Source organism: Bos grunniens, chromosome 27, assembly GCF_055505025.1.
Source record: "Bos grunniens cultivar Pamir isolate PY7600 chromosome 27, Bosgru_T2T1.0, whole genome shotgun sequence".
In the NCBI taxonomy this organism is placed as follows: domain Eukaryota; kingdom Metazoa; phylum Chordata; class Mammalia; order Artiodactyla; family Bovidae; genus Bos; species Bos grunniens.
Genome location: NC_141191.1, coordinates 41,638,120 through 41,661,153, shown reverse-complemented (window position 1 = coordinate 41,661,153; position 23,034 = coordinate 41,638,120). Strand labels below are relative to the sequence as shown.

Below are 23,034 nucleotides of genomic sequence, written 5' to 3'. Positions count from 1 at the left end.
CTGCCCCCCTCCTCAGGTCCCTTCTGCCCCCCTCCTCAGGTGCCCTCTGCCCCTCACCTCAGGTCCCCCTCTGCCCCCCTCCTCAGGTGCCCTCTGCCCCTCACCTCAGGTCCCCCTCTGTCCCCCTCCTCAGGTGCCCTCTGCCCCCCTCACCTCAGGTCCGTCTCCCGCCCCCACCTCAGGTCCCTCTGGGCACCACGTCGTGGGAGCTAGGAGCCGAGGGAAGTCGTCCAAACTCCACTTCCCGACGCCCCCAAGCCGCGAGGTCCCTCGAGGGTCTGGGGGTGAACAAAGCGCCCCCGGCCAGGACTGCCCTGGCGGACCCGACGCCGGCCGGAGAACGGCGCGCCCCGGACTTACTTCTCAGCCGCCCGTGGCAGCTGAAGGCGCCCGGGGGGCGTGAGACGCCTGTGGCCGCTTCTGTCCGGACTCAGAAGACGGTTCAACGGCCGGAGCTCCGGGCGCGTCTCCCGTCCCCGCCCCACGCGACGCCAGGTCAGGTCGGGACGCCGCCTCCCCTCGGGCGGGGCTGGGCAGGCCGGGTCTCCGTCCTGGGGGGCCCGACACCGGCGACCCTGCCCCCGTCCCCGGCACCACCGGCCGGGCGCCCCCCGAGCCCGGGCCGAGCGGGCGCCGCTCCCCCCCTGCCGTCCGCGTCCCCCCATGGCCCGCACCTAAGGATGTTGTCCGCGTAGGTGAGCAGCAACCTGGACGCCTCCAGGAACGTCTCCGGGGTGTTCTGACAGAGCTCGGCCACGGCCGGGGACGCGGACCCGGCAGAGCCGCCCAGGGCCGCCGCCGCTGCCGCCGCCATGCTCGAACGCGGCCGAGCCCCGCCCCGCGCCGCCCGCTCCCGCCCTGCGCCGCGCGCGCTCTGAGCAGGCGCCCCGGCGCGCCGCGCCCGCGGCCTGCCCGACGGACGGGGGGCGGGGCGGGGGGGCGGGGGGCTGGGGGAGGGCGGGGGGAGGGCGGGGGAGGAGCGGGGAGAGGCGGGGAGATGGGGCGGGGCGGGGCGGGGAGATGGGGCGGGGCGGGGCGGGGAGAGGGGATCTGGTCTCCAGGGCGGGGACTGGTCTCCAGGGACTGGGTCGTCTAGCCGGGGCGGGGGCCTTGTCCCCGCCTGCTGGGGGCTGTTTGGGAGCTTTGAGGTTTTGGACGGAGAGAGAAACCTGGTGGTCAGGACTCAAGGAGCTTCCACCAGACGGGGACGGTATCTTGATCCTCCAGAACGAGGAGCTTTGCCCAGGCGTATTGGGCGTCCCTAGTGGCTCAGCTGTAAACAATCCGCCTGCCATACAGGAGACGCGACTTCGATCCCTGGGTTGGGAAGATTCCCTGGAGGAGGAAACGGCAACCCACTCCAGTACTCTTGCCTGGAGAATCCCATGAGCAGAGGAGCCTGGCAGGATACAGTCTATGGGGTCCTCCCAGTCTATGGGGTCGCAAAGAGTCGGACAGGACTGAGTGACTTAGCAGCAGCAGTAGCAGTCTGGTAGTGATAGTTTCCAGTGAACATGTCGGATTCGTCATCTCCGAAGAAGACTTAGCTTCGGGACCAGGGACCAGGCTTGATCACTCAAGAGCTTTTGTGTAACAGAGTCTCATTAAAGTATGAAAGGAGACAGAGAAAGCCTCTTATCAACCTGCCTGGGAAATTGACTCAGTAGTCTGGGCCAGGGGTGGGGTGGAAGGGCTGGTACACGGGGCTGCGGGCTTTGGGCAGGGCTAGAGGGTGCTGGCTGGTACATCGCAGAAACCTGGGTTCCTCTGTGTCCCAAGGCTGGCCTCAATAGATCCAGCCAAGACGGTGGGGAAACTGTACTCCAATCGCCAGCTTTTTCCCAAATGAAAATATCTTACAGCTTCCTCCTCACAGGTTGTCAGAGATCAGAGATCAGTCGCTCAGTCGTGTCCGATTCTTTGCGACCCCATGAATCACAGCACGCCAGGCCTCCCTGTCCATCACCAACTCCCGGAGTTCACTCAGACTCACGTCCATCGAGTCAGTGATGCCATCCAGCCATCTCATCCTCTGTCGTCCCCTTCTCCTCTTGCCCCCAATCCCTCCAAGCATCAGAGTCTTTTCCAATGAGTCAACTCTTCGCATGAGGTGGCCAAAGTACTGGAGTTTCAGCTTCAGCATCATTCCTTCCAAAGAAATCCCAGGGCTGATCTCCTTCAGAATGGACTGGTTGGATCTCCTTGCAGTCCAAGGGACTCTCAAGAGTCTTCTCCAACACCACAGTTCAAAAGCATCAATTCTTCAGTGCTCAGCCTTCTTCACAGTCCAACTCTCACATCCATACATGACCACTGGAAAAACCATAGCCTTGACTAGATGGACCTTTGTTGGCAAAGTAATGTCTCTGCTTTTGAATATGCTATCTAGGTTGGTCATACCTTTCCTTCCAAGGAGTAAGCGTCTTTTAATGTCATGGCTGCAGTCACCATCTGTAGTGATTTTGGAGCCCAGAAAAGTAAAGTCTGACTCTGTTTCCCTATCTATTTCCCATGAAGTGATGGGACCGGATGCCATGATCTTCGTTTTCTGAATGTTGAGCTTTAAGCCAACTTTTTCACTCTCCACTTTCACTTTCATCAAGAGGCTTTTTAGTTCCTCTTCACTTTCTGCCATAAGGGTGGTGTCATCTGTAGGTTGTCAGGCCTTCCTAAATAAATGGGGATGAAAGACCCCAGGAGGAAGGAGCAAACAGTTTTCAAAACCAAAGGCATGGCTATGAACTCTGCTGGGATGCCCCTCTATGGATTCCTTTTAGAACTAGATAAATGATTGAAAATCTCTTGCATCATTCCCAGCCCAGATAGTATTGTGCTTCTGTAAAGAAGTGTTTTTCAAAAGTGCAGGTTGTAGGCGGGGGACTCTATTGACCAAAATAAAACACAGACCCAATAATGACAATAGGATAGAGGGGAAAGGGGAGACAGCAAGTTATGCATCCCATATAGTAAGGGCATGGATCGATTTGTGACTTTGGTTTGCAGGTAAAGGCTGTGATGAGTGTCCTCTATTCCTTTTAGAAGATGGATCCTAACCTCTTTAATCCATGCTTTGCCTCTCCATGCCTTTGAAAATGTGCTTTACCAATGCCTCCTTTCTTTGCAGAAACTCCTTTCCAAACCTCAACAAGTATTATTTCTTGATGATAGATTTTAAATAGGTTAGTTTTTGTCTAAGTTAGTTGCTTTAAATTTTCTTGATGCCTTATCTTCAGTTTGCTTTTTGAAATTTTCTTCCAGTATCTCTGAGCAAGGCCCTGAGCTATACTATCTACTTCAATTATTGTTCAATTGCCAGATATGTGTGAGAAGATTTTAATAAATATAATATTTATATATTAATAAATATAATATTCTTGGACCAGGTTCCAAGCATAGTGTGTTTAACTGATAATTTGTTGTTAGCTGCTGTAACTAAAGATTTCCATGATTTAACATAAATATCTTTCTTGTTCACACAACAGTTTAATAGTGCAGTTCTCATTTGTCAGTTCCTCCGTGTAATGATTCAGGGCCCCAGGCTCCTTTCATCCCATAGCATAGAGATCAACAAACATTTTTTATAAAGGGCCATGTGCATGCATGCTCCGTTGCTCAGTTGTGTCTGACTCTTTGCAATCCCATGCTCACGGACTGTGCCCTGCCAGGCTCCTCTGTCCATGGAATTTTCCAGGCAAGAATACTGGAATGGGTTGCCATTTAGTAAATGTTTAAGGCTTTCTGGCCATACCATCTCTGTTTCAACTGTTTAACTACTCTGTCTCTGCAGCAAACAGTAGTTTGCTCTTAACACCCCTAACACGGGGTGTTAGGGTGAACAGCATGGGCTGTTATGGTCACCAACACTCCCTGGCAGTCAAATTCTGTGAATAACTTCCTCTGTATATATGTGAGGTTCCACTGTAGCTCGTAGATTGTATTGAGTGGTTTTGAATTTGAGGATTTAACCAACAGCAGACCATGTAGCACTGTAGCATTTAATATTTAAAAAAATCCATATATTAAGTGAACCCAGGCAGTTCAAACCCATGTTGTTCAAGGGTCAACTGTACTTTAGAATGAATGGGTGTAGCTATGTTCCAATGAAACCGTTTACAAAAACAAGCACCCTTCTGGATTTAGCTTGTGGTTTGTTAACTACTGCTATATGGCCTCAGAGACTTCTGCATTTACTGAGTGGCTGGGCACAAAGAAGGCATATGTGCTTCACGAGCCCAGAAATGACAAACAGCGTTTTCTTTACTGTATCACTGGTAAAAAGGAAGCCCCAACCAGGTAAAAGTCCGCCGGAGTTGGGGAGGTTGGGAGGCTGGGAAATGTAGTCCTTAGCTGGACAGGGAGCACCCACAACCCTCAAGCAGGGAGGATGGGGGTGGGGGTTGGGGTTGTGATTAGCTACCTCCATCACAAACTGTATTCCCCTGGAGTTTCTTTTTCCATCAATGTATTTATTCTATAATAATCATATAAGGTTACCATATACTATCTAATAGTCAGGATTTTTTTTAAAGATCTAGAACACCTTTTTTTTTTTTCCCCCCAAATAAAATCTTAAGAGAAAACCTAGTATATATAAAACACCGAAGTGGAGGCACTCTAGGATTGAAGCAGGAATGCATATGTGGTGTGGGGACGAATAGAGTATTAGCAACTCAGCTTTTCCCTTGACAGGTGTTGGTCTTGGGGGTGCTTCTGTGGGAAACATGCAATCGTAGTGTGAAAACCAGTGCTACAAAATTAATGCTATTATAATATCATACAGTCCATAACGTCATAAAAATCCTCATTTCAAGGGTAATTCACTGAGTTATTGTTTATTTTAATTCATCTGAAATTTTACTCCTTCCCAATTACTCTTTACTTTGAGTAACTAAAATCTCTCTAGGATACCATTTATGGAGCTATTAAGGAATTTACTATAAGGGACTTGACTCATTCTTTTCCTTGTCTGCTTCTTCTACTTTCGTAAGGTGAAAATATTTTGATTTTTCAATTTCCTGTAGAAAAATCGAAGATATTAAGCTACTCTTAATCTCTTTATACCCACCACTGCTTCAAACACATAAAAGGATATTCTAGTATTAAATCAGGTTTGAACTTTCCGTTCTTTCACTTGATTTTTTTTTTTTTGCTTCAGAGTAATGAATTTCCTTTTAGGATTCCGGCTTTATTAAGAACACCATCTTTAGAAGACAAATGACATATGGTGGCACTATTCTTAGATGAAATAAAGATACGACTCACTAAAATTTCCCTGGGACAGGTTTTGTCATAAAAAATGAAAATGTTGACCTAAATGAAGGCCACTGGCAAGGAGAGGGGTTGAAGCCTTTCAGGACTATGTGATGATTCACTATTGTATGATCGTATCATGTATATAACCAATTACTATTTATCGAGCACACATTCTGCAAAGCAGCCTGAGATGAATGACATAAGAAACCTTTAATCTAGTAGGAAGGACAAAATTAATAATAATACCTTATACACAGATAGCCATTTAGTTGATGAAACAAAAAGAGCCACTGTGAAAAAACCACGGTAAGAAATGTACAAAGTGGCGTCTGCATACGCATATGTGTTTATTCATTCATTCCGTAATTCATTCACTCACCAAATAGTTATGCAGTGGCTACTAAAGGTGCTTGCTGTGCTGCACACTGAGGCAGTGGTGATGAGCATGGGCCCGCTGGCTCCATGGGAGTCCCTGTGAGTCTGCTCACTGGTTGGACCGGCAGCAGCATCACCAGGGAATTCATCAGGATGTTCGCAAGCCCCATCTTTTTTTTTTTATATATATAATTTTATTTATTTTTGGCTGTGCTGGGTCTTCACTGCTGTGCAGGCTTCTCTCTAGCTGTGGCAAGTGGGGGCTCCTCCCTCACTGTGTGGTGCAGCCTTCTCCTTGCAGCGCTTTTCTTGTTGCAGAGCATGGCTCGAGGGTGCTCGGGTCTCAGCGGTTGCGGCTCATGGGGTCTAGAGCACAAGCTCAGTAGTTGTGGCACACAGGCTGAGTTGCTCGGGGCATGTGTGATCTTCCTGGACCAGGGATTGAACCCCTGCCTCCTGAATTGGCAGTCGGATTCTTTACCACTGAGCCACCTGGGAAGCTCTCAAGCCCCATCTTTACAGGTGAGACCCAGCAATCAGTGCAGTAAGCCTTTCAGGTGCCCAGTAAAGTTTGAGAAGTATTCATTTAGAGGAAGGAAAATTCCACTGTTGTTGAAATTTCATGGAAAAGGAAGAATTTGAACAGAGCCCTTAAATTTGGAGGTTAATGGAGTGAGGAAGGGGCGAACATCCCAGCTATGGGAGATCACCATCCGCCCCCCCCCCCACCAAATACACACACACTTAAGGACAGCATCCTAGCAATCTCTCCTCCTCGCCATTGCCCTTGTTCAGGCCCCACCAGTCTGCACTCTCTTCCCCAAGGCCATTCCCACACCCTCCAACTCCCCTGCACATACTGCAATGATGCTCTTTCTAAATCACCCCTCTGATCATGTTATTCTTCACTGAGAAGTCTTCCATGGCTACCCCTTGCCCACATGTAACTAAGCAAGACCCTTATAAAGACTCCGGGAACAGACCCCCCCACCCATGTCCTCTGCCTGCCTTCTGTCTGTAGAAAGACTTTAGTCAAAGGGAATCAGTCAAGCAGGACAAAACAATACTTTGGCCATTAAACAAAGTCAAGGACCTTTAGTTCTTTCTCAAGGACTATAGATAATATTCTGAGCCTTGGCCTGTGAGCTGTTTTGCAGATTCTGAAACCCCTACCAGGTGGAGAAGTTAATTGCATGCTGCCCACAAGCGGGTAGACCCCAGACCAGTTGGAACCAGAAGGCTGATGATGCTGACTCCGGATTACCTCTCCACCAGCCATTCAGAAGGACGTCCACAAGCTGACCATGCCCTGATCCTTGAACACCATGATTCCTCACTACGCCTTCTAGGGCAGGACACACAGCCTTGAGGGCATTTGCCCGCTATGACCCCCTTTGCCCGGCCAAGCAATAAAGCTATTTTTGTTTCACTCAGAATCTTGTCTGAGATTTAACCCAGCACTAGTGTACAAAGACCAAATTTTAGCAATTCAGCACACTCTCTACAGTCAAGTGATATCAGGAATTAGGCAAGAAATTTGAATGTAACTGGCTTTGTTCAAGACAAAAAGGAGAAGCAGAGGGCCTGGGGTAGGGAATGAGAGAGTGTACCATTTCCTTCCTAGAGGAATTTAGAGTCAATAAAAGAAGGCTGCAGACCATAGGTTGCAGACTGGGGCTGCCCACATACCATCTCTGACCTACAGGAGTAATCCGAAGTCTTTTGCACAAAACCCAAGACTTGTTCCCATCAGCCCATTCTTCACTCTCAGACTTTCCCTGCTGCTTTGTCCCAACCTCAAATCCAGTGTTGGCCACACTGAACTACTACCAGCACGTGTAGAAGACACCAGGTCTCAGAATTTGTTCTGTTCTGCCCGGCACGATGCCCTTTCCCACCAAGATTACTAGACATTTACGCATCTTCCAGATGCAGTTCAAAGGTCAACTTTTTGGAAGACTTTCTTGACTTTGGAAGGTGGTATTGACCCTTAGTATTATATTGTCTCTTTCATATTATTATAATTCTGTTATATTCTTCTATTATAGCACCTGTTTCAGTACTTTGCACATATTTGTCTTCACAGGTATTTCATTCTACTAGACAATGAACTTCTTGAAAGCAGGAACCATACCCTCTTCATTTTCATACGCCAGTTTCTGGCTCAGGTTAGGCAGAAATGTTGAAGAAAAGAAAGTACAAGCAAAAAGAGAAGCTGAAGTCCATCTAGAAGTTAGCTCAGTTTTGCTGGGTGTTGGTCTGCACCCCGTAGGCCTGTAAATCCTGTACTTACTTCAAGACTGAAAAAAGAGCCCAGAGACATCAATGGTTTAATGGACGGAGGGATCTTACATGTGTGCTGCAGACGGTGGGCAGGTGGGCAGGACCATGGCAGGGGTCTTTGCTTCCGGTGGGAGGGGGCCCACATTGACATCCGGCTAGCTCATAGGTTACCAGGAGAAGCAAGCAGAGGGGCATACCCCTCATGGCCCCTTCGATGAACTGTCACGTTAGGGGGGTTCCAATCTAAAGATTAGAACAATCACTCACTGGGGCTGGGGCAAGTATGTAGGAAGGTCAGTCATGTGAACAGATGTAGGTGAAGCAGACTCTAGTTGAGCAGAGCAAGAGAACAGTCATCTTGGGTGGAAATGTTTTAACAGAGAACGGGAACTATACCTCAAAATACAGTTTTGAACCAAATCACAAAAATTTAAGTAAATCTATGGCTGAACAAGAGACTATGGTAAGTGGGGCCATTTTGAAGTTTTTTATTTTAGATAAAATACCAATGTATTTTGGCAAGGAATATGGTACTAAAGGGCTTCCCTGATGACTCAAATGGTAAAAAATCCACCTGCAATGCAGGGAGACCTGGGTTTGATCCCTGGGTTGGGAAGATCCCGAGGAGTAGGGAATGGCAACCCACTCCAGTATGCCTGCCTGGAGAATCCCCATGGACAGAGGAGCCTGGTGGGCTACAGTCCATGGGGTCGCAAAGAGTCAGACACGACTGAGTGACTAAGCACATGCGCACACATGGTACTAAACCATAGACAGCTATTAGAATATCATAAAACTTCTCACCCCTTTCCAGACCAAAGGGAAGATCAAAAGGAGAAATGAAAATGAAATGACTTATCAGTGGCTTTACTTTTCTACAATATTTTAATCAACTTGTCACTTGTTATCCAAGATAATTTTGTGATGTATGAAAGAAAAAAGAACAGCGTGTTAAAACTGTATGTTACATATGAGTTTGGCTTCATAAAATATATTTTAGGTCTTTTCACACTGTGACTCGAAAACTGTATATCAATGAAGAGAGGAGAGAGCAAATTTGGGTACTTCTCACTCATTTAGTTGTATTTTATAACCACATGTTTGTTTTAATTTCTCTTAAAGTAACTCTACTATCATTGAAAGAAGGTTGTACTAAGAAGTGATGGACTAGGCCTTGGATCAAGGATGACTCAAGGTCATATTAGGGAACAATTTTAGAAAAAGTGTATTTCCAGACACATTTAAATCCATTACTAACCAGGAAAAGCTAAGTTTCTCCCAAATCCTCTAGAGCTAGGAAAGACGGCAAAGCACTCTACTTGGAAAAAAAATGCTTCAAGAGACATTGCCCAGAAAGAAACAAATATGCTGACAGGTATATAGTCAACCCTTTATCTAAAGGAGAGAAAAGGACAGGGAATTCAGTGGCAGTCCAGTGGTTAGGTCCCCATGCTTTCATTGCTAAGGGATGAGGGTGCAGATTCAATCCCTAGTTGGAGAACTAAGATCCTGCAAGCTGCCCAGCAGGACCAAAAACTAAAAAAGGAAAAAGGACACAAAACTCACCTGGGACAGCACATGAGTTGTAGTTGTTCAGTCCCTAAGTCAGGTCTGACTCTTTGCCACCCTGTGGACTGCAACACACCAGGCTCCTCTCTCCTTCACTATCTCCCAGAGTTTGCGCAAATGCATGTCCATTGAGTCGATGATTCCATCCAACCATCTCATCCTCTGTCTCCCCCCTTCCCCTTTTGCCTTCAATCTTTCCCAGCATGGGAGTCCTTTCCAATGAGTTTGCTCTTCCATTAAATACTACCTTGCTGACTTCTTGCATTTTAAAAAATACACTCATGTTATTTTTCCCTTGATAAATTCAGTCAGCTCTGAGCAAATAAGTTGCTGAATTTTTCGAAGACTTAGAAATAAATGTCTACATTTTTCTTTGTTCTATTCCTGTCTCCAAGATCTGAAAATACATTGTAAAAGTAAACATAAGTTTATTATTAGAAAGGCTTATTTGAATACTGTAGACAAGATAGGAAACAAAACTAAGCAAAAATAAGGGTGGGAGGAAATTCCCTGGAGGTCCGGTGGGGCTCAGCGCTTCCACTGCGGGTGGTCCTGGGTTCCATCCCTGGAGGGGGAACTAAGATCCCTCAAGTCTCTGCACCGCTGGGAAAAAAAGGTGTGTGTGGGAGGGACATCACCATTACTGTACATACTTTGCAGACAACCCCCCCCCCCCCCAAAAAAAATCCCCTTTAAAAAGTAAAACCACAAGCTACGACTTGGATCTTCTAACAAAGTATCAATGGCTTTCCACATTAATAAATAAGTCCATTTTTAGCGACTCCATGGACTGTAGCTGTCCAGACTCCTCTGTCCCTGGGATTTCCCAGGCAAGAACACCGGAGTGGGTTGCCCCATTTCCATCTCCAGGGATGGAACCCCGTTGTCTCCTGCACCGGCAAGCCTTTCATTACCACCGAGCCACCCGGGAAGCCCTACATTAATAGTCACACACACAATTATTTTAAGTGGCCGCAGAGCATTTAGATGTACCACAGCTTTGTGCTCCATGGGGTCGCAGAGTTGGACAGGATGTAGCCACTGAACAACAAAACTCACAGCCGACTTCCTGCTGTTGGGCATTTTATTTCGGCCTGTTTTGCTACTACAAACAGCTGTGGGCGATCCAGAAATTACTGGAAAGACACAGGAACGTCTTTAACTCTTCCCTAGGAGTCTAGCAGAATTCTGACGGTGCCCCTTTTCCCCACAACAGAAGACTATTTGGGCATTATTTGGGGGGAAAAAAAAAAAAAAATCCCCTCTTGACGGGCTCTCTCCTTGCGTTTCGCCAGCGTTCCAGCTTATCTTGGAGCGGCCGAGGTGGCCTAAAGCCCGGAGCCGGGATCCGCCGCCAGGAAGGTCTGACCTCCGCCAAGGGGACGCGGGGGAAGGGCGCTCCGCCCAGCGGGCGCGCGCGCCCTCGCGTTCATGCGTGCGCGCCCTCGCGGACGTGCCTGTGCGCGTGCGCCAGCGAGGCCGGACGTGCCTGTGCGCGTGCGCATCGCCCTCCCGGCTCTGGGGACCGCGGCTGCGCGGGCCGCACCGGGTGCAGGTAGTGGCCGCTCGCCCCTCTTTGGCTTTCGCGCTCCGGCGCCCCGTCGGGTCGGGGGCGGGTGCGGAGAGCGGCGTGGAGGACCCGGGGCTGCTGTCTGTTCCTCTCTCCACGCCCTCCCCGGGTGTCTGGGGCGGTGCTGGGAGTTGGCCACCGTCCCTTGTCCCCGGCCTCCCCTCGCCCTTGACCTTCGCGGTCGCAGAAATCCTGGTTCTCTCCGTGTTGAGGATCCAAAAAGTCCTCTCACCCCTACTTCGAAGACTACGCCCCGAAATGTGTTTTACTCCGTTAATACCAGAAGCATTAAATGTAATACGGTCTCGGCCATCCTGAAAAAGGATGCTTTCCGCAGCCGTATCAGGCCAGGAGTGCCCGTATGTGTTTCATAGTCAAGTTCTGTTTCTGTGATTCGAATGAATCGTCGTTTCACCCCTTTGTCTTCGAATATCTTAGGGTAATTGGAGTCTGAAAAGGGCTGCGTCCAAACAGTGGTTCGATAATAAGTATAAATTAAAATGAAGTAACGTTATTTTCCCTAAGTTTCCTTAACAGCTCACAACCGAACGCCTGAAAACCACACCCTGGATGTTGTTTTCTTAGACCTTTTAACGTGTTCTAAACCACAGTGAATATACCTGTTGGGCGTGTTGTGTTCTGTTCCAGGAAAGGTGCTGAGCCTCTGAATTTCAGCCATGCTGTCCGACGGCTTGCAAATTTTCCTAAGGATTACCAAATGTCATCTGATACATGCAAGATCATGCCAGCGATTAGTAAATGAAAGGCGGTTTTTGGCAACCGCACCAGCACCAGGATTGCGTCGGCGGGTCGTCATCACTGGCATCGGTTTAGTGACCCCTCTTGGCGTTGGAACTCAGCTGGTGTGGGACCGCCTTGTCCGGGGAGAGAGTGGAATCGTCTCCCTGGTTGGCGACGAGTACCAGAGCATCCCTTGCAGCGTTGCTGCTTACGTGCCAAGAGGTTGTGATGAAGGGCAGTTCAACGAGCAAAACTTTGTGCCCAAGTCAGATACCAAGTCCATGTCTCCTCCCACGGTGATGGCCATCGCTGCCGCTGAGTTAGCCTTAAAAGATGCGGGCTGGCACCCTCAATCAGAAGCTGACCAGGCAGCTACAGGCGTCGCAATCGGCATGGGAATGGTTCCTCTCGAAGTGATTTCCGAAACCGCTTTGACGTTTCAGACCAAAGGTTACAGTAAAGTCAGCCCATTCTTCGTCCCTAAGATTCTGGTCAACATGGCATCAGGCCAAGTCAGCATCCGCCATAAGCTTAAGGGCCCCAACCACGCGGTCTCCACGGCCTGCACCACCGGGGCTCATGCGGTGGGAGACTCGTTCAGGTTCGTAGCCCACGGAGATGCGGACGTGATGGTGGCCGGGGGGACGGACTCTTGCATCAGCCCCCTGTCCCTTGCTGGGTTCGCCAGAGCCCGGGCTCTGAGCACAAACACGGATCCGAAGTCCGCCTGTCGACCGTTTCACCCCCAGAGGGACGGGTTTGTAATGGGAGAAGGCGCGGCAGTGCTGGTCTTGGAAGAACACAGGCATGCGCTCCGCAGAGGGGCCCGGGTCTACGCAGAGATTGTGGGCTATGGACTCTCCGGGGATGCCGGCCACATAACCGCCCCCGACCCTGGAGGAGAGGGTGCCTTCAGGTAAAGACTGCTCGTTTGTTCCCGTTTCTTCAGCTAAGACTGTTGGAGGCTCAACTTAGGGGAAATGGTAGTATCTGGCCTTGGTGTTTGACCGTGTTTGAAATATTTGAAAACGTTTGAATATCCTTTTGAGTTTTATTGAGTAGTTGCTGGTACTGGAAATGTCAAGCGTAGCAGCCAGCTGGATGAGGAGATGGTCGAAGCCCTTCATCACACTTCAGATTATACCCTTATATTTCCTTCTCTTAAGGAAATCGAGGCACCCAGAACTGAAAAAAGTGTTAACATCCATGAGATTTTCAAAGGTTTTCCCAGAGAAATGTTTTGTTTATTTTTTTGAAATATTTTATTTTAAAATTTGTCTGTTTGGAGGTTTGGCTTTGTACTTCTTCATTCACTTAGAATTCTTATGGCCTGAATAAGAAGGTTTTGAAAGATATTTGAAGCATTAAGATAATGGCACATTTTTGTGTGGGTTTTTTTTTTTAGATTATTGGGAAATATGCAAAGTTTTACATTTAAATGTGAAAGAAAAAATTAAATCATAGTTATAAATCTTTTCTCCTTATTTTAACTCTGTATGCATACCCCACTGATAAGAAATTCCCCAAAGAAAAATTATTCTGAGGCTGAGTCTACATGGCTTTTTCCTCCAGGAAAAAAGGACAGTTCAAATAAAATGGAAATATGTTTTATTAGAGATTATAAAATCCATAGGCTTATATGTTTATGTCACAGTGATGAATCAGTCCAGGGTACTGGGGGTGCCTTGGTATTCCCATGCAGATGGCATTCTAGTGCACGTGGTAATCCAAGATGCTGTTCTGTTATGGGAACGAAAAGGGTTCTTTTCATCCAGTGTACTTGGATATTTCTGTAGCCATTATCTGTAGTCCTACGGACAATGAGTGTGTGTTCAGTCGCTCAGTCATGTCTTACTCTTTGTGACCCCATGGACTGTAGCCCTCCAGGCTCCTCTGTCCATGGGGATTCTCTAGGCAAGAATACTGAAGTGGGTTGCCATTTCCTTCTCCAGGGCATCTTCCCAACCCAGGGATTGAACCCATGTCTTCTGCGTTGGCTGGTGGGTTCTTTACCACTGAACCACTGGAGAAGCCCACAGATGATGGGCTTGTTAAAATGAAGCGTTGTTCTGATGAGTTCAACTGCTTTTTTCTTATTTATTAGATGCATGGCCGCTGCTGTGAAAGATGCAGGCATCCAACCTGAAGAGGTATCCTACATCAATGCACATGCTACTTCCACGCCTTTGGGAGATGCTGCTGAAAACAAAGCCATCAAACAGCTTTTCAAAGACCACGCACACGCCCTTGCGGTCTCCTCCACCAAGGGAGCCACGGGGCACCTCCTGGGGGCTGCCGGGGCGGCTGAGGCCGCCTTTACTGCCCTAGCTTGTTACCATCGGAAACTGCCGCCTACTCTAAACCTGGACTGCACAGAGCCGCACTTTGATCTCAATTACGTGCCACTCAAGGCACAGGAATGGAAAGCTGAGAACAGACGAATTGCACTCACCAATTCCTTTGGTTTCGGCGGTACTAATGCAACACTTTGTATTGCTGGCATGTAGGACAAATCACTTGTAATTAAATATTGATGTTTTTAACTGTTGTAAACTTCATTGAGAAATAATACATTTATATAAATGCATATTTTTGTATAATGATACCCAGGCACCCTTTATTCTTGTCTGGGTTTCTCAGCCTTGGCACCGTGGATGTTTTGTGCAGGGTATTTCTTTGCTGGGGAAAGGGGAGCTGTCCTGTACATCATACGATGCTTTACAGCTTCCGCATCCCTGCTCCCTAGATTCCAGTGACCCCTCCTTCCCCAGCGGTGACAACCAAAAATATCTCGGCACTGCCACGGGTTTCCTGGGAGGCCGGGGGCACAGAAGTGAGATGCTAACGGGCCGCGTGTGTTCCCTTCCTGCCGGCCTTTGCCACAGCACTTTATCGCCTATGTGCCCTTCTCCAGCCATATTCTTGCACTGAGCCTCAGTCGTAATTCTCACTGGCACACAGTTCGTCCAGTTGATGTTTATTAGGAGCCAGCTGCGGATGCGGTTTTGTGTACTGGCCACCAAGGATAGTGTGGAAAGACTGGGAGATCTAGAAAGACACCAGCACTGAATGTCAATACATGTAACCTGAGAAGCGGGCAGGAGGGAAAGTCAGGTCTGGTGGAAATCAGGTCACAAAATTCACTTTTAAAAATAATATTGTTCTTCTTTCATATGTATTATAAATTATATATATTATATATTTTGTTCTTTCATATACATTTTATATATATATATATACACTTTATTTATTTATTTGGCTGCAATGGGTCTTCGTTACAGCACGTGAGATCTTAGCCGCAGCACGTGGGATCTAGTTCCCTGAGCAGGGCTTGAACCTCGGCCCCTGTATTGGGAGCATAATGTCTTAGCCCCTGTATTGGGAGCATAGTGTCTTAGCCCCTGTATTGGGAGCATAGTGTCTTAGCCCCTGTATTGGGAGCATAGTGTCTTAGCCCCTGTATTGGGAGCATAGTGTCTTAGCCCCTGTATTGGGAGCATAGTGTCTTAGCCCCTGTATTGGGAGCATAGTGTCTTAGCCCCTGGACCACCAGGGAAGTCCCAGAACCTTTTAAGTTTTGTTAAAGCACTGAGAGTATTTGGAAGCCATTGAATGTTTGGAGTGTTATGATGGTTCTGTAAGCTGTCAAGCTGGCCAGGCTGAAATAGGAATACATTTCCCAGAATTCACTTTCCCTTATGTTCGGTCAGGGCTGGCCCTGAGAGATTCTTGTAGGCGATTTGCAAGGTGCAGGGGAAACAGCAATGATTTTGTAGCTCACGTGGGTTGTGGCTTTGCTGGCTGACAACCTTGTGCTGAGGCGGTGGCCAAGCCTGTAAATTGAGGCACAATTTACATGCAGTAAGTTGCACCCATTTCCAGTGTACAGTCAAGTAAGTTTGATAAAAATAGTTCCACTTGTGGAACTGCCACCTCAATCAGAATATAGGGCGTTTCCAGGAATTCCCTGGTGGTCCAGTTGTTAGGACCCCACACTTCAGCTGCACAGGGCGCGGGTTCCATCCCTGGTTGGGGAAACAAGATTCTGCAAGCCATGCAGCACAGCCCAAAACAATAAAGAGAATCCTGAGGATTTAAGATAAAAGCGCATAGAGCATTTCCATCACTCTAAAAATCTCCCTGTGCCCCTTCGCAGTCGGTCGCCCTACCTCCAGAAGAGCTTACTATCACTGTCGATAAGATTTGCCTTTTCTGGAATTTTATATAAGTGTACTCCTATAGAATGAATGCGCCTTGGTTCCTGACTGCGCATGTCTCGTGGCTGCTATGCTGCACCCCTTGTACCGCAGGCGTCTACTCCCAGCTGGTTTATGGGGCAGCCCTTTCTGCAGGAAAATTCGGAAGAGGACAGTCAGTGGGATCAGCAGCAGCCCCTGGCCCTGCGTCTGTTTCTGGCGCACCCTGGTCAGGAGCCACCCTCTCCCTAAGCCACTGTTCTTTCTAAATTCCCCTCGCCCTCAGCCATTCTCTTCGCAGGACTTGGCGGCTTGCCTGGTGGCTCAAACCTTTACTCCTGGAAGCCAGCCCTTGGCAGTCCCACCACACACCTTTCTCAGACAACAGTTGCTGCGGGGTCAGAGAGCCCTGGCATCAGGAAGCCTGGGGGCACCAGGAGGTACCCAAGTGGACCACTGGGGTTGCATCCTTGTCTCCCCGTCCCACTGTGAAGAAGCATCGCCTCTCATAGCTGGTCGGGGTCAAATCCCACGGCTGTGAAGAAGCATCGCCTCTCATAGCTGGTCGGGGTCAAATCCCACGGCCAGTATGCTGCCTTTCTGGTCCCTGGGGCACTGGGAGGCCAGAGTGTCCTGGCTGTAATAATACACTGGCTGTGTGCCCTGGCCAGAGAGTGTGTCTCCTTTGGAGATCAGAGCTTTAACCCTGCAGAGCTCAGGGTGGCAAGGATGGAAAGCATGCACTTCCTCATCCTGATTAGATCAGTGGGACTGATGGTGAGTGGGTCACTCCTGTTCCCCATGCCCCTTTCTGTACCCAGGTGTTTTTCTTACTGGGGACTTAGCCCCATACAGAATTCCTCATCGCTCAGTTGATAAAGAATCTACCTGCAATACAGGAGACCCAGGTTTGATTCCTGGGCTGGGAAGGTCCCCTGTAGAAGGAAACGGCAACCCACTCCAGTATTGTTGCCTATAGAATCCCATGGACAGAGGAGCCTGGTGGGCTACAGTCCATGGGGTCCCAAGAGTCGGACACGAGTTAGCAACTAAAGAGAGAGAGAGAAGTCTTTGATTTAAGCATACGCTGCATCCTGAGGCTGGGCGCCACATCCCTTCGGGAGCTGCCTCTAAGCTGGTGATCCAGGGTCCCTTTGGAAGGCAGTCTGGCCTTCTGGGAGGCCGGCTGCTTCTGCGGGGCAGGGTGTGTCGCACAACCCAGGGGTCCCATGCCCTTGGCCTCTGCCCACGGCCTGTCTTTGCTGCAAAGCAGGGCCCCTGCTCAGTGTCGGAGGAGGTCGTCAAGAGGATGCAAATCACAGAGGTGACCAGATTTCCTTGCCAATTGTGCCATAATGAACTCTCATCAGATCTTCATCCGTGGCCATTTTAAAGTCCTTCTGTCATTTACGGACATTTGTCATGCTCTGATGCTTTTGCAAAAGTGTTCCTTTAAGAAGAATCTTGAAGCGTTTCTTCAAGGTTTGTGGAAAAGTATAGCTTTCCAAAGGGCTTCCCTGATAGCTCAGATGGTAAAGAATCCACCTGCATTGCAGGAGACACCAGTTCAATTCCTGGGTAGGGAAGATCCCCTGGAGTAGGGATAGGCTACCCATTCCAATATTCTTGAACTTCCCTTATGGCTCAGCTGGTAAAGAATCTGCCTGCAGTGCAGGATACCTGGGTTTGATCCCTGGGTTGGGAAGATCCCCTGGAGAAGGGAAAGGCTACCCACTCCAGTATTCTGGCCTGGAGAATTCCATGGACTGTATAGTCCATGGGGTCCTAAAGAGTAGGACACCACTGAGCGACTTTCACTTTCACTTCACGTCATAGCTTTCTGAGAACTAAGATCACACCACTGAACAGAATACGGATTCACAGAGTTCTGACGGAAAACTGCTGAGGGTGACTAAAATTTTTGTAACTCTTTATTGGAAACATTGTTGATTCTTTAGTGTTTTGTTTTCTCCAGATTTAAGAAAACCATTTGTCTTTTAAACTATCAGCAATTTGCTGACTTATACCCTTGGGAACAAAGATGAAACATTTATCTTTTTCTCCCTACTTTATCTCTCCAGAACTGAGAAAATTTTAGAATGAGTAGTCTTATTTTCATGGCAATACAGTTATTTGCATAAATTCAATAAGAATCTGTTCTTGTCAAGGGGCTGAACTGTAGCAGCTGAGGGCTGAAGCCAGCATTGAGCTGGTGGTCCCTCCTGAGCCCTGGCCGTTTGCCCTTTGTCCTGACAGCCGGGCTGTTCTCAAGGGAGTAACCTGGTGGCTTAGACAACAGGGACCCGAAAGTGGATTTTCATGAATAACCCCTGGTGTGGTCAGGATGTATGGAGAGACGTCTGCGTCCCCCCTGCAGGAGACTGGGCACCTCACTTGTCTTCCATGTCCCCACTCATGAGGCGCTGACACCCCTGGCGATCAGGAGGCTGATGCCCCAGTCTAGGTACCAGCCCTGGTTACTGGCCCTTCAGTAGAATCATCAGTAGGTGGGATGCACAGGAAGGGCATCCGCCGCAGCACCTGGATGGGGTGACGTGTTGCCAGGACCCTGCATTGCCCTTGAATACAGTGAGTTGGTTAATGCAGCAGCAGCACCTCCTGTTCTAAACAGTGCCCACGGCAGCTGCCAGAGGAGTCCAGGGCCACCCCCAGGAGTTCCCCACCAACGACGGGTCAGCAACCGGATCATATCAACTAAGTGAGGGTTCTAAATATGCTTTGATTTGCGTGGACACTGCTTCTGGCCTAACTCAAGCTTTCCTGTCGCCACATGAACCAGGCCGCCACCCTCTGTTGATCAGAGAAGCAGAGCGCCATGAACTGACTCCCTCGTCAAACAGTGATGGGGGTCACATGTCAAAGGCTGGGATGTGTGAGACTAGCAAAGGAGCATGGTGTTCAAAGGAGGTTCCCTCTGCCCTCAAACCTGCAGGCAGTAGATTAAATCACTAACAGGTCCAACCAGCCTGCCTGGGTGGACTCAGACGCTGTCCCAGATTTTATGCACTTGAGTGATCAACCGGCAGGGACTGTTGCCCCCTAGGCCAGCCTGGGGGCCCTGCCAAAAATCGCAAGCCCATGAAGTATTGAAGTGTCAGCAGACAGCAGTGCCCTGCTTCTCATCGCGGGGCAATGTGCTGTGCTGCTGGGAGCACCAAGCCCCCACGCCCGGGACAGGTGGCGTCCACGGGAAGCTGCAGTGGGACGTCCCACCCAGGTAGGAGGGTTGCTTCCTACTCCCGTGTCCGGGGGAACTGCTCAGTCTCCGCCGGACCCCTTGTGGTGCTGCCAGCTGCCTGTGGAAATGCAGTATGCCTGGAGTGGACTGTGCACCCACTGAGAGAGGGGTCCTGGTCTGGTGGACCCCACCCCAGTCCATCTCACACCTGACAGGGCTGCCTCCCCCAGCCAGCATGTGTGGTGTGCTCAACCAGGTCAGGTCCTAAAGCTGCCCAACTCCTGCTCCTCGAGGACAGGCGGGTCTGTTCTCTTTTCCGCTGGTACCATCACCTGGCCACCACCTTCATCCCTCCATTGGCCTGGATGCTATTTTAGCCCAAGTAGAAGCCCTCCCCCAGTTCACCCAGCAAGCCTTGAATAGCTGGCAAAGCCAGCCCTCCCTGTACACCGAAATGCCTCTAGGGAGAAAAGCCGTCCTCCAAGTTAAAATGGCCTGGGAGCATTCTCACTGCTTGCTTCACAAGGAGGCGCCTGTGTGTTTGTTGTCTAAACACGATGTTGCATGTTCACACCTGATGGATCTGTGAGTATGTCTTCTTTGTTAAAGTCACATGGAGACACAAGCAAACACCCTGAGTGATCCACCCCCAGCCAAGGGAACTTTGGTAAATCCGTGGTTTGGGTCATGCGGCTCTTGATGGAGAGAAGGTGTTACTTAATTTGGGAATCGTTCTGATCTCTGCTTTCTCTTCATGTGCCTATTGCTGCCAAACAAGCCACAAGCCATGTTGATGCTGGTGAAAGGCTTGCTGACCTCTCAGAGCCCGTTGTAGGGGGCAAGGGTGCAAGTGGGATTGGAGGAGCCAGTGGGGAGGCCTGGAGTGTGGAGGGATGTTTTAAAGAAGACGCGACCTTGGACTGACCCTTGAGCTGGCCCCAGGCAATCGGAGGCTCCTCAGTCCCTCCCCAACCTTGAACTGTACCTTCCGCCCTCCTTTCCCACAGTCCCATTTTCAAGGACGCAGCCTGGAGAGAGAGCAACGAGGTGTTGAGACTTCTGGATGGAACACCCGACTGAACTGGGTAAGGGCTCTGTATGAACGTTAAGATCTGCTGGGAGGGTGGAGACGCCTCCTGGACTGGCCCAAGCCAGTCCTCCTGTGTAAGTTTCCTTGCTTATTAAATCTGCCACCTACCTGCCTGGCTTTGGTTCTTCCTTGCCTTCAGTCTTTGGGGGGCCAGCTTCAGATATCCTCCGGGGAACTCCTGAGTTTTTAAGCCAGCGCTCAGAAGCTGCGTTGTCAGGGGTCCCGTGCCTGTGGACCCGCAGACCGCCGAGCTGGCAGGAAAGGCAAACCCACGCCTGGAATTGGAATCCTCACCTGTGAGGCTGCCTTTTTTTCCGGCCATGCTGCACGACATGTGGGATCTTAGTTCCCTGATCAAGGATCAAACCCATGTGCCCTCTGTAGACAGCGCTAAGTTTTAACCACTGGACCACGAGGGAAGTCCCGACATCTGTGAGGATGGGCCACAGGCTCTCCCTTTGCAGCTTGCTGGGACACACAGAGGCAGTGGCAGCTGATCTACCTTGGTAAGTGGGAGTCCACAGTGCTGGGCTGTCTATGGCCCCCATCGCTGGCATGATGACTTATTCCGTCACGCACCTTTTAAGTTCTGGGTGGCCAGTGACAATGGCTGACAGCGTCAGCTGACCGAGTCATTTTGTCTCCTGGGTTGTTCAGTGGATGCACAACCCGCATATCATGTGAGTGTTTCTCGTGGGTGTGAACGTGTGACACGCAAGTCCGTCCTCTCCACGGAGGGTCTGTGTGTGCCTCTGCGTGCTTCCACTCCAGATCGTCTCATCTCTGATCTTCCAGATTTTTTCTTTCCAGACCCCTGACTAAAGCCCAGACCTTTGGCTACTGCCCAGGAATACTGATACAGTCTCACTTCTGTCCAAAGTGAAGGACCAGAGGCGTTGTTTGCAGATCTGCCCCTCTCAGTGTCTTTCGAGTATGTTCCGTGTTGAAAGATAAACTTAGGCATTTCAAATATTTTAAGAGTTTATTTGGACATTTTTTTATTCAAATCAGCCAGCACCAAACTGTGTTGAGGCAGCTTCACCAGCTGGAGCTCAGAGACTGGCTTGTAGGAAGCAAGGCAGGGACCTGCTGGTTGGATATAGCTTAAAGCTCGGCTGGGTGAATGTGATTGGCTGTCCTTAGTTTAGCTTTAATAACCTTGAGGCATTTCAGCCTTAGATTTTGGTTTGCTGGCTCAGGCTGCCAGGACATTGGAGCCATATCAGTCTAACAGCCTCCTATTTGATTAACACCCTGAATACAGCTTTAATGCAGCTGCCATCTGTTTTCAGCTTGAACCACTGCAAGGAATGTTTAGGAGACAGAATTGGTGAATTGAAGGATTTGGTAAATGATTCCCTTTGTCTTCCTTCCCAAAGTCTTCCCCTCTAATACTCTGAATTTTCTATTCCCTCCTAGAGTATAAATTCCATCGGAGTAGGATTTTTTTTTTTTGGCTGTGCTGTTTGGCATACGTGATCTTAGTTACCTGACCAGGGATCGAACCCGGGCCAATGGCAGTTGATGTGCAGATTCCTAACCACTGGACCACCAAGAAAGTCCCCAGAGTAGGGATTTTTGCTGCTAATTTTGCTGCTATGATCCCTGGTGTCTAGAACAGTACCTGGCACAATGTGTGTTCCCGATAAACATTTGTTGAATGAACAAACGAGTGGATCTCAGAAAACCCATAAGACTGGTTGGAGGCACTCATCTTACTCTGTTTGCTTTCCCACAGCCCCTCCTTCCAAAGCTTAACTTACGGTGTTCTCCAAATATCCCCTGCACAGCACTGCCCTTCACCTCCACTACAGCCGACAGTCTCCCCGAGTTCCTGCAAGAGGCAAATCTCTGGTCTTCCTGCCTCCACTTTTCATTGCTTCCCAAGCACCGTCCATTTTGTTAGGGAATTGTTGATTGAAACTAAGTGCCTTGCTCAGGCATGATGATGGCCCCTTGCATGAGTTGTCTCCCAACAGAAGGCCCCAACAAGATGCATGGTGCTGCTCCTGGGAGGATTCAGAGGGAACAAAAGCAGGGAGAAGATGCCAACCCATAATATGTCCTGCCAACCTCCCAGAATCCTTTGCGCTGGGGTCCACCTTGGCTGAGAGAAGCACTCGCCACCAGGAAGGACCCTGAGTCAGAACAAATATGGACCAAGCAAGATGACTGGCCAGAGACAACCCAGAAACTAAACCATCACTATTAAACCTGCAACTGCGAGCCACGTGGCAGGGCAGTTCTCCTGGGCTCCCCTACCCTCTCCTGGGTTCTCCTGGGCTCCCCTACCCTCTCCTGGGTTCTCCTGGGCTCCCCTACCCTCTCTACCTGGGTGCCCTTTCCCAATATACTCTCTTGCTTTGTCAGCATGTGTGCCTCCTCAGAAAATTAATTTCTGAGTGTTAGATAGTAGCTCGTTCTGGGGCCCTAAAAGGGCCTGCCACAATTTTAGTCACTGTTGACGGAATTGATCTTTTTCTGATGTAAATCAGATCACGTCTTTTCTCGGCTTGCCTGTGGCTGCCCACCTGAGAGTGATGAAAGGCAGACGCTGGCCCCGCCCCGGCCCACCTGGTACTGCTTACTCGCAAGCCAAACTGTGTTCTTTTTCTTCCTCAGGCATATCAAGCTCCTTTCCGCAGCTGTCTTTGCTCTGCTCTGTCCTTTTTCATGTGTGTGCAAATTGGCTTCCTCCTGTCACTCAGGTTTCAGCAAAACGCCTCTTCCTGAAGGAGTCTTCCCTAGCACCCAATTG

General features: G+C 49.4%; 2 protein-coding genes and 3 long non-coding RNA genes across 22 annotated transcripts in view; 3 read left to right on the top strand and 2 right to left on the bottom strand.

The window, feature by feature from the left end:
• Nucleotides 1-824, bottom strand: part of NGLY1 (N-glycanase 1) — a 59,105-nt gene extending 58,281 nt beyond the window's left edge. For 3 of the 7 annotated variants that reach the window (XM_086380762.1, XM_086380768.1, XM_086380765.1), the window contains exon 1: nt 675-824. In XM_086380762.1, the coding sequence (XP_086236888.1) occupies nt 675-814 (140 nt within the window). In that variant the 5' untranslated portion in view covers nt 815-824. The other 4 variants (XM_086380761.1, XM_086380764.1, XM_086380766.1 and 1 more) reach the window with 3 other exon arrangements.
• On the top strand, nt 47-7,064 carry LOC147343873 (uncharacterized). Of its 2 annotated transcripts, none has more exons than XR_015156368.1 (2): nt 47-495; nt 6,786-7,064. It is a non-coding gene; the product is annotated as an uncharacterized LOC147343873 (long non-coding RNA). The 2 variants fall into 2 exon arrangements; XR_015156369.1 differs by lacking the exon at nt 47-495 and adding an exon at nt 3,666-6,150.
• Nucleotides 7,065-9,884: 2,820 nt separating this feature from the next.
• Nucleotides 9,885-10,869, bottom strand: LOC147343872 (uncharacterized). Of its 2 annotated transcripts, none has more exons than XR_015156366.1 (2): nt 10,438-10,869; nt 9,885-10,083 (listed from the first exon to the last, which is right to left on the bottom strand). It is a non-coding gene; the product is annotated as an uncharacterized LOC147343872 (long non-coding RNA). The 2 variants fall into 2 exon arrangements; XR_015156367.1 differs by having other exon boundaries at nt 10,474-10,846.
• Nucleotides 10,870-10,994: 125 nt separating this feature from the next.
• On the top strand, nt 10,995-14,334 carry OXSM (3-oxoacyl-ACP synthase, mitochondrial). Its single transcript, XM_086380760.1, has 3 exons — nt 10,995-11,035; nt 11,699-12,707; nt 13,896-14,334. The coding sequence occupies exons 2-3, from the start codon at nt 11,728-11,730 to the stop codon at nt 14,296-14,298; spliced, it is 1,383 nt and encodes a 460-aa protein (XP_086236886.1). The 5' UTR covers nt 10,995-11,035; nt 11,699-11,727; the 3' UTR covers nt 14,299-14,334.
• A 5,533-nt stretch (nt 14,335-19,867) lies between these two features.
• LOC147343869 (uncharacterized) overlaps nt 19,868-23,034 on the top strand; it is a 152,119-nt gene continuing 148,952 nt past the window's right edge. For 4 of the 10 annotated variants that reach the window (XR_015156355.1, XR_015156356.1, XR_015156357.1 and 1 more), the window contains exon 1: nt 20,305-23,033. This is a non-coding gene — a long non-coding RNA (uncharacterized LOC147343869). The other 6 variants (XR_015156361.1, XR_015156362.1, XR_015156363.1 and 3 more) reach the window with 4 other exon arrangements.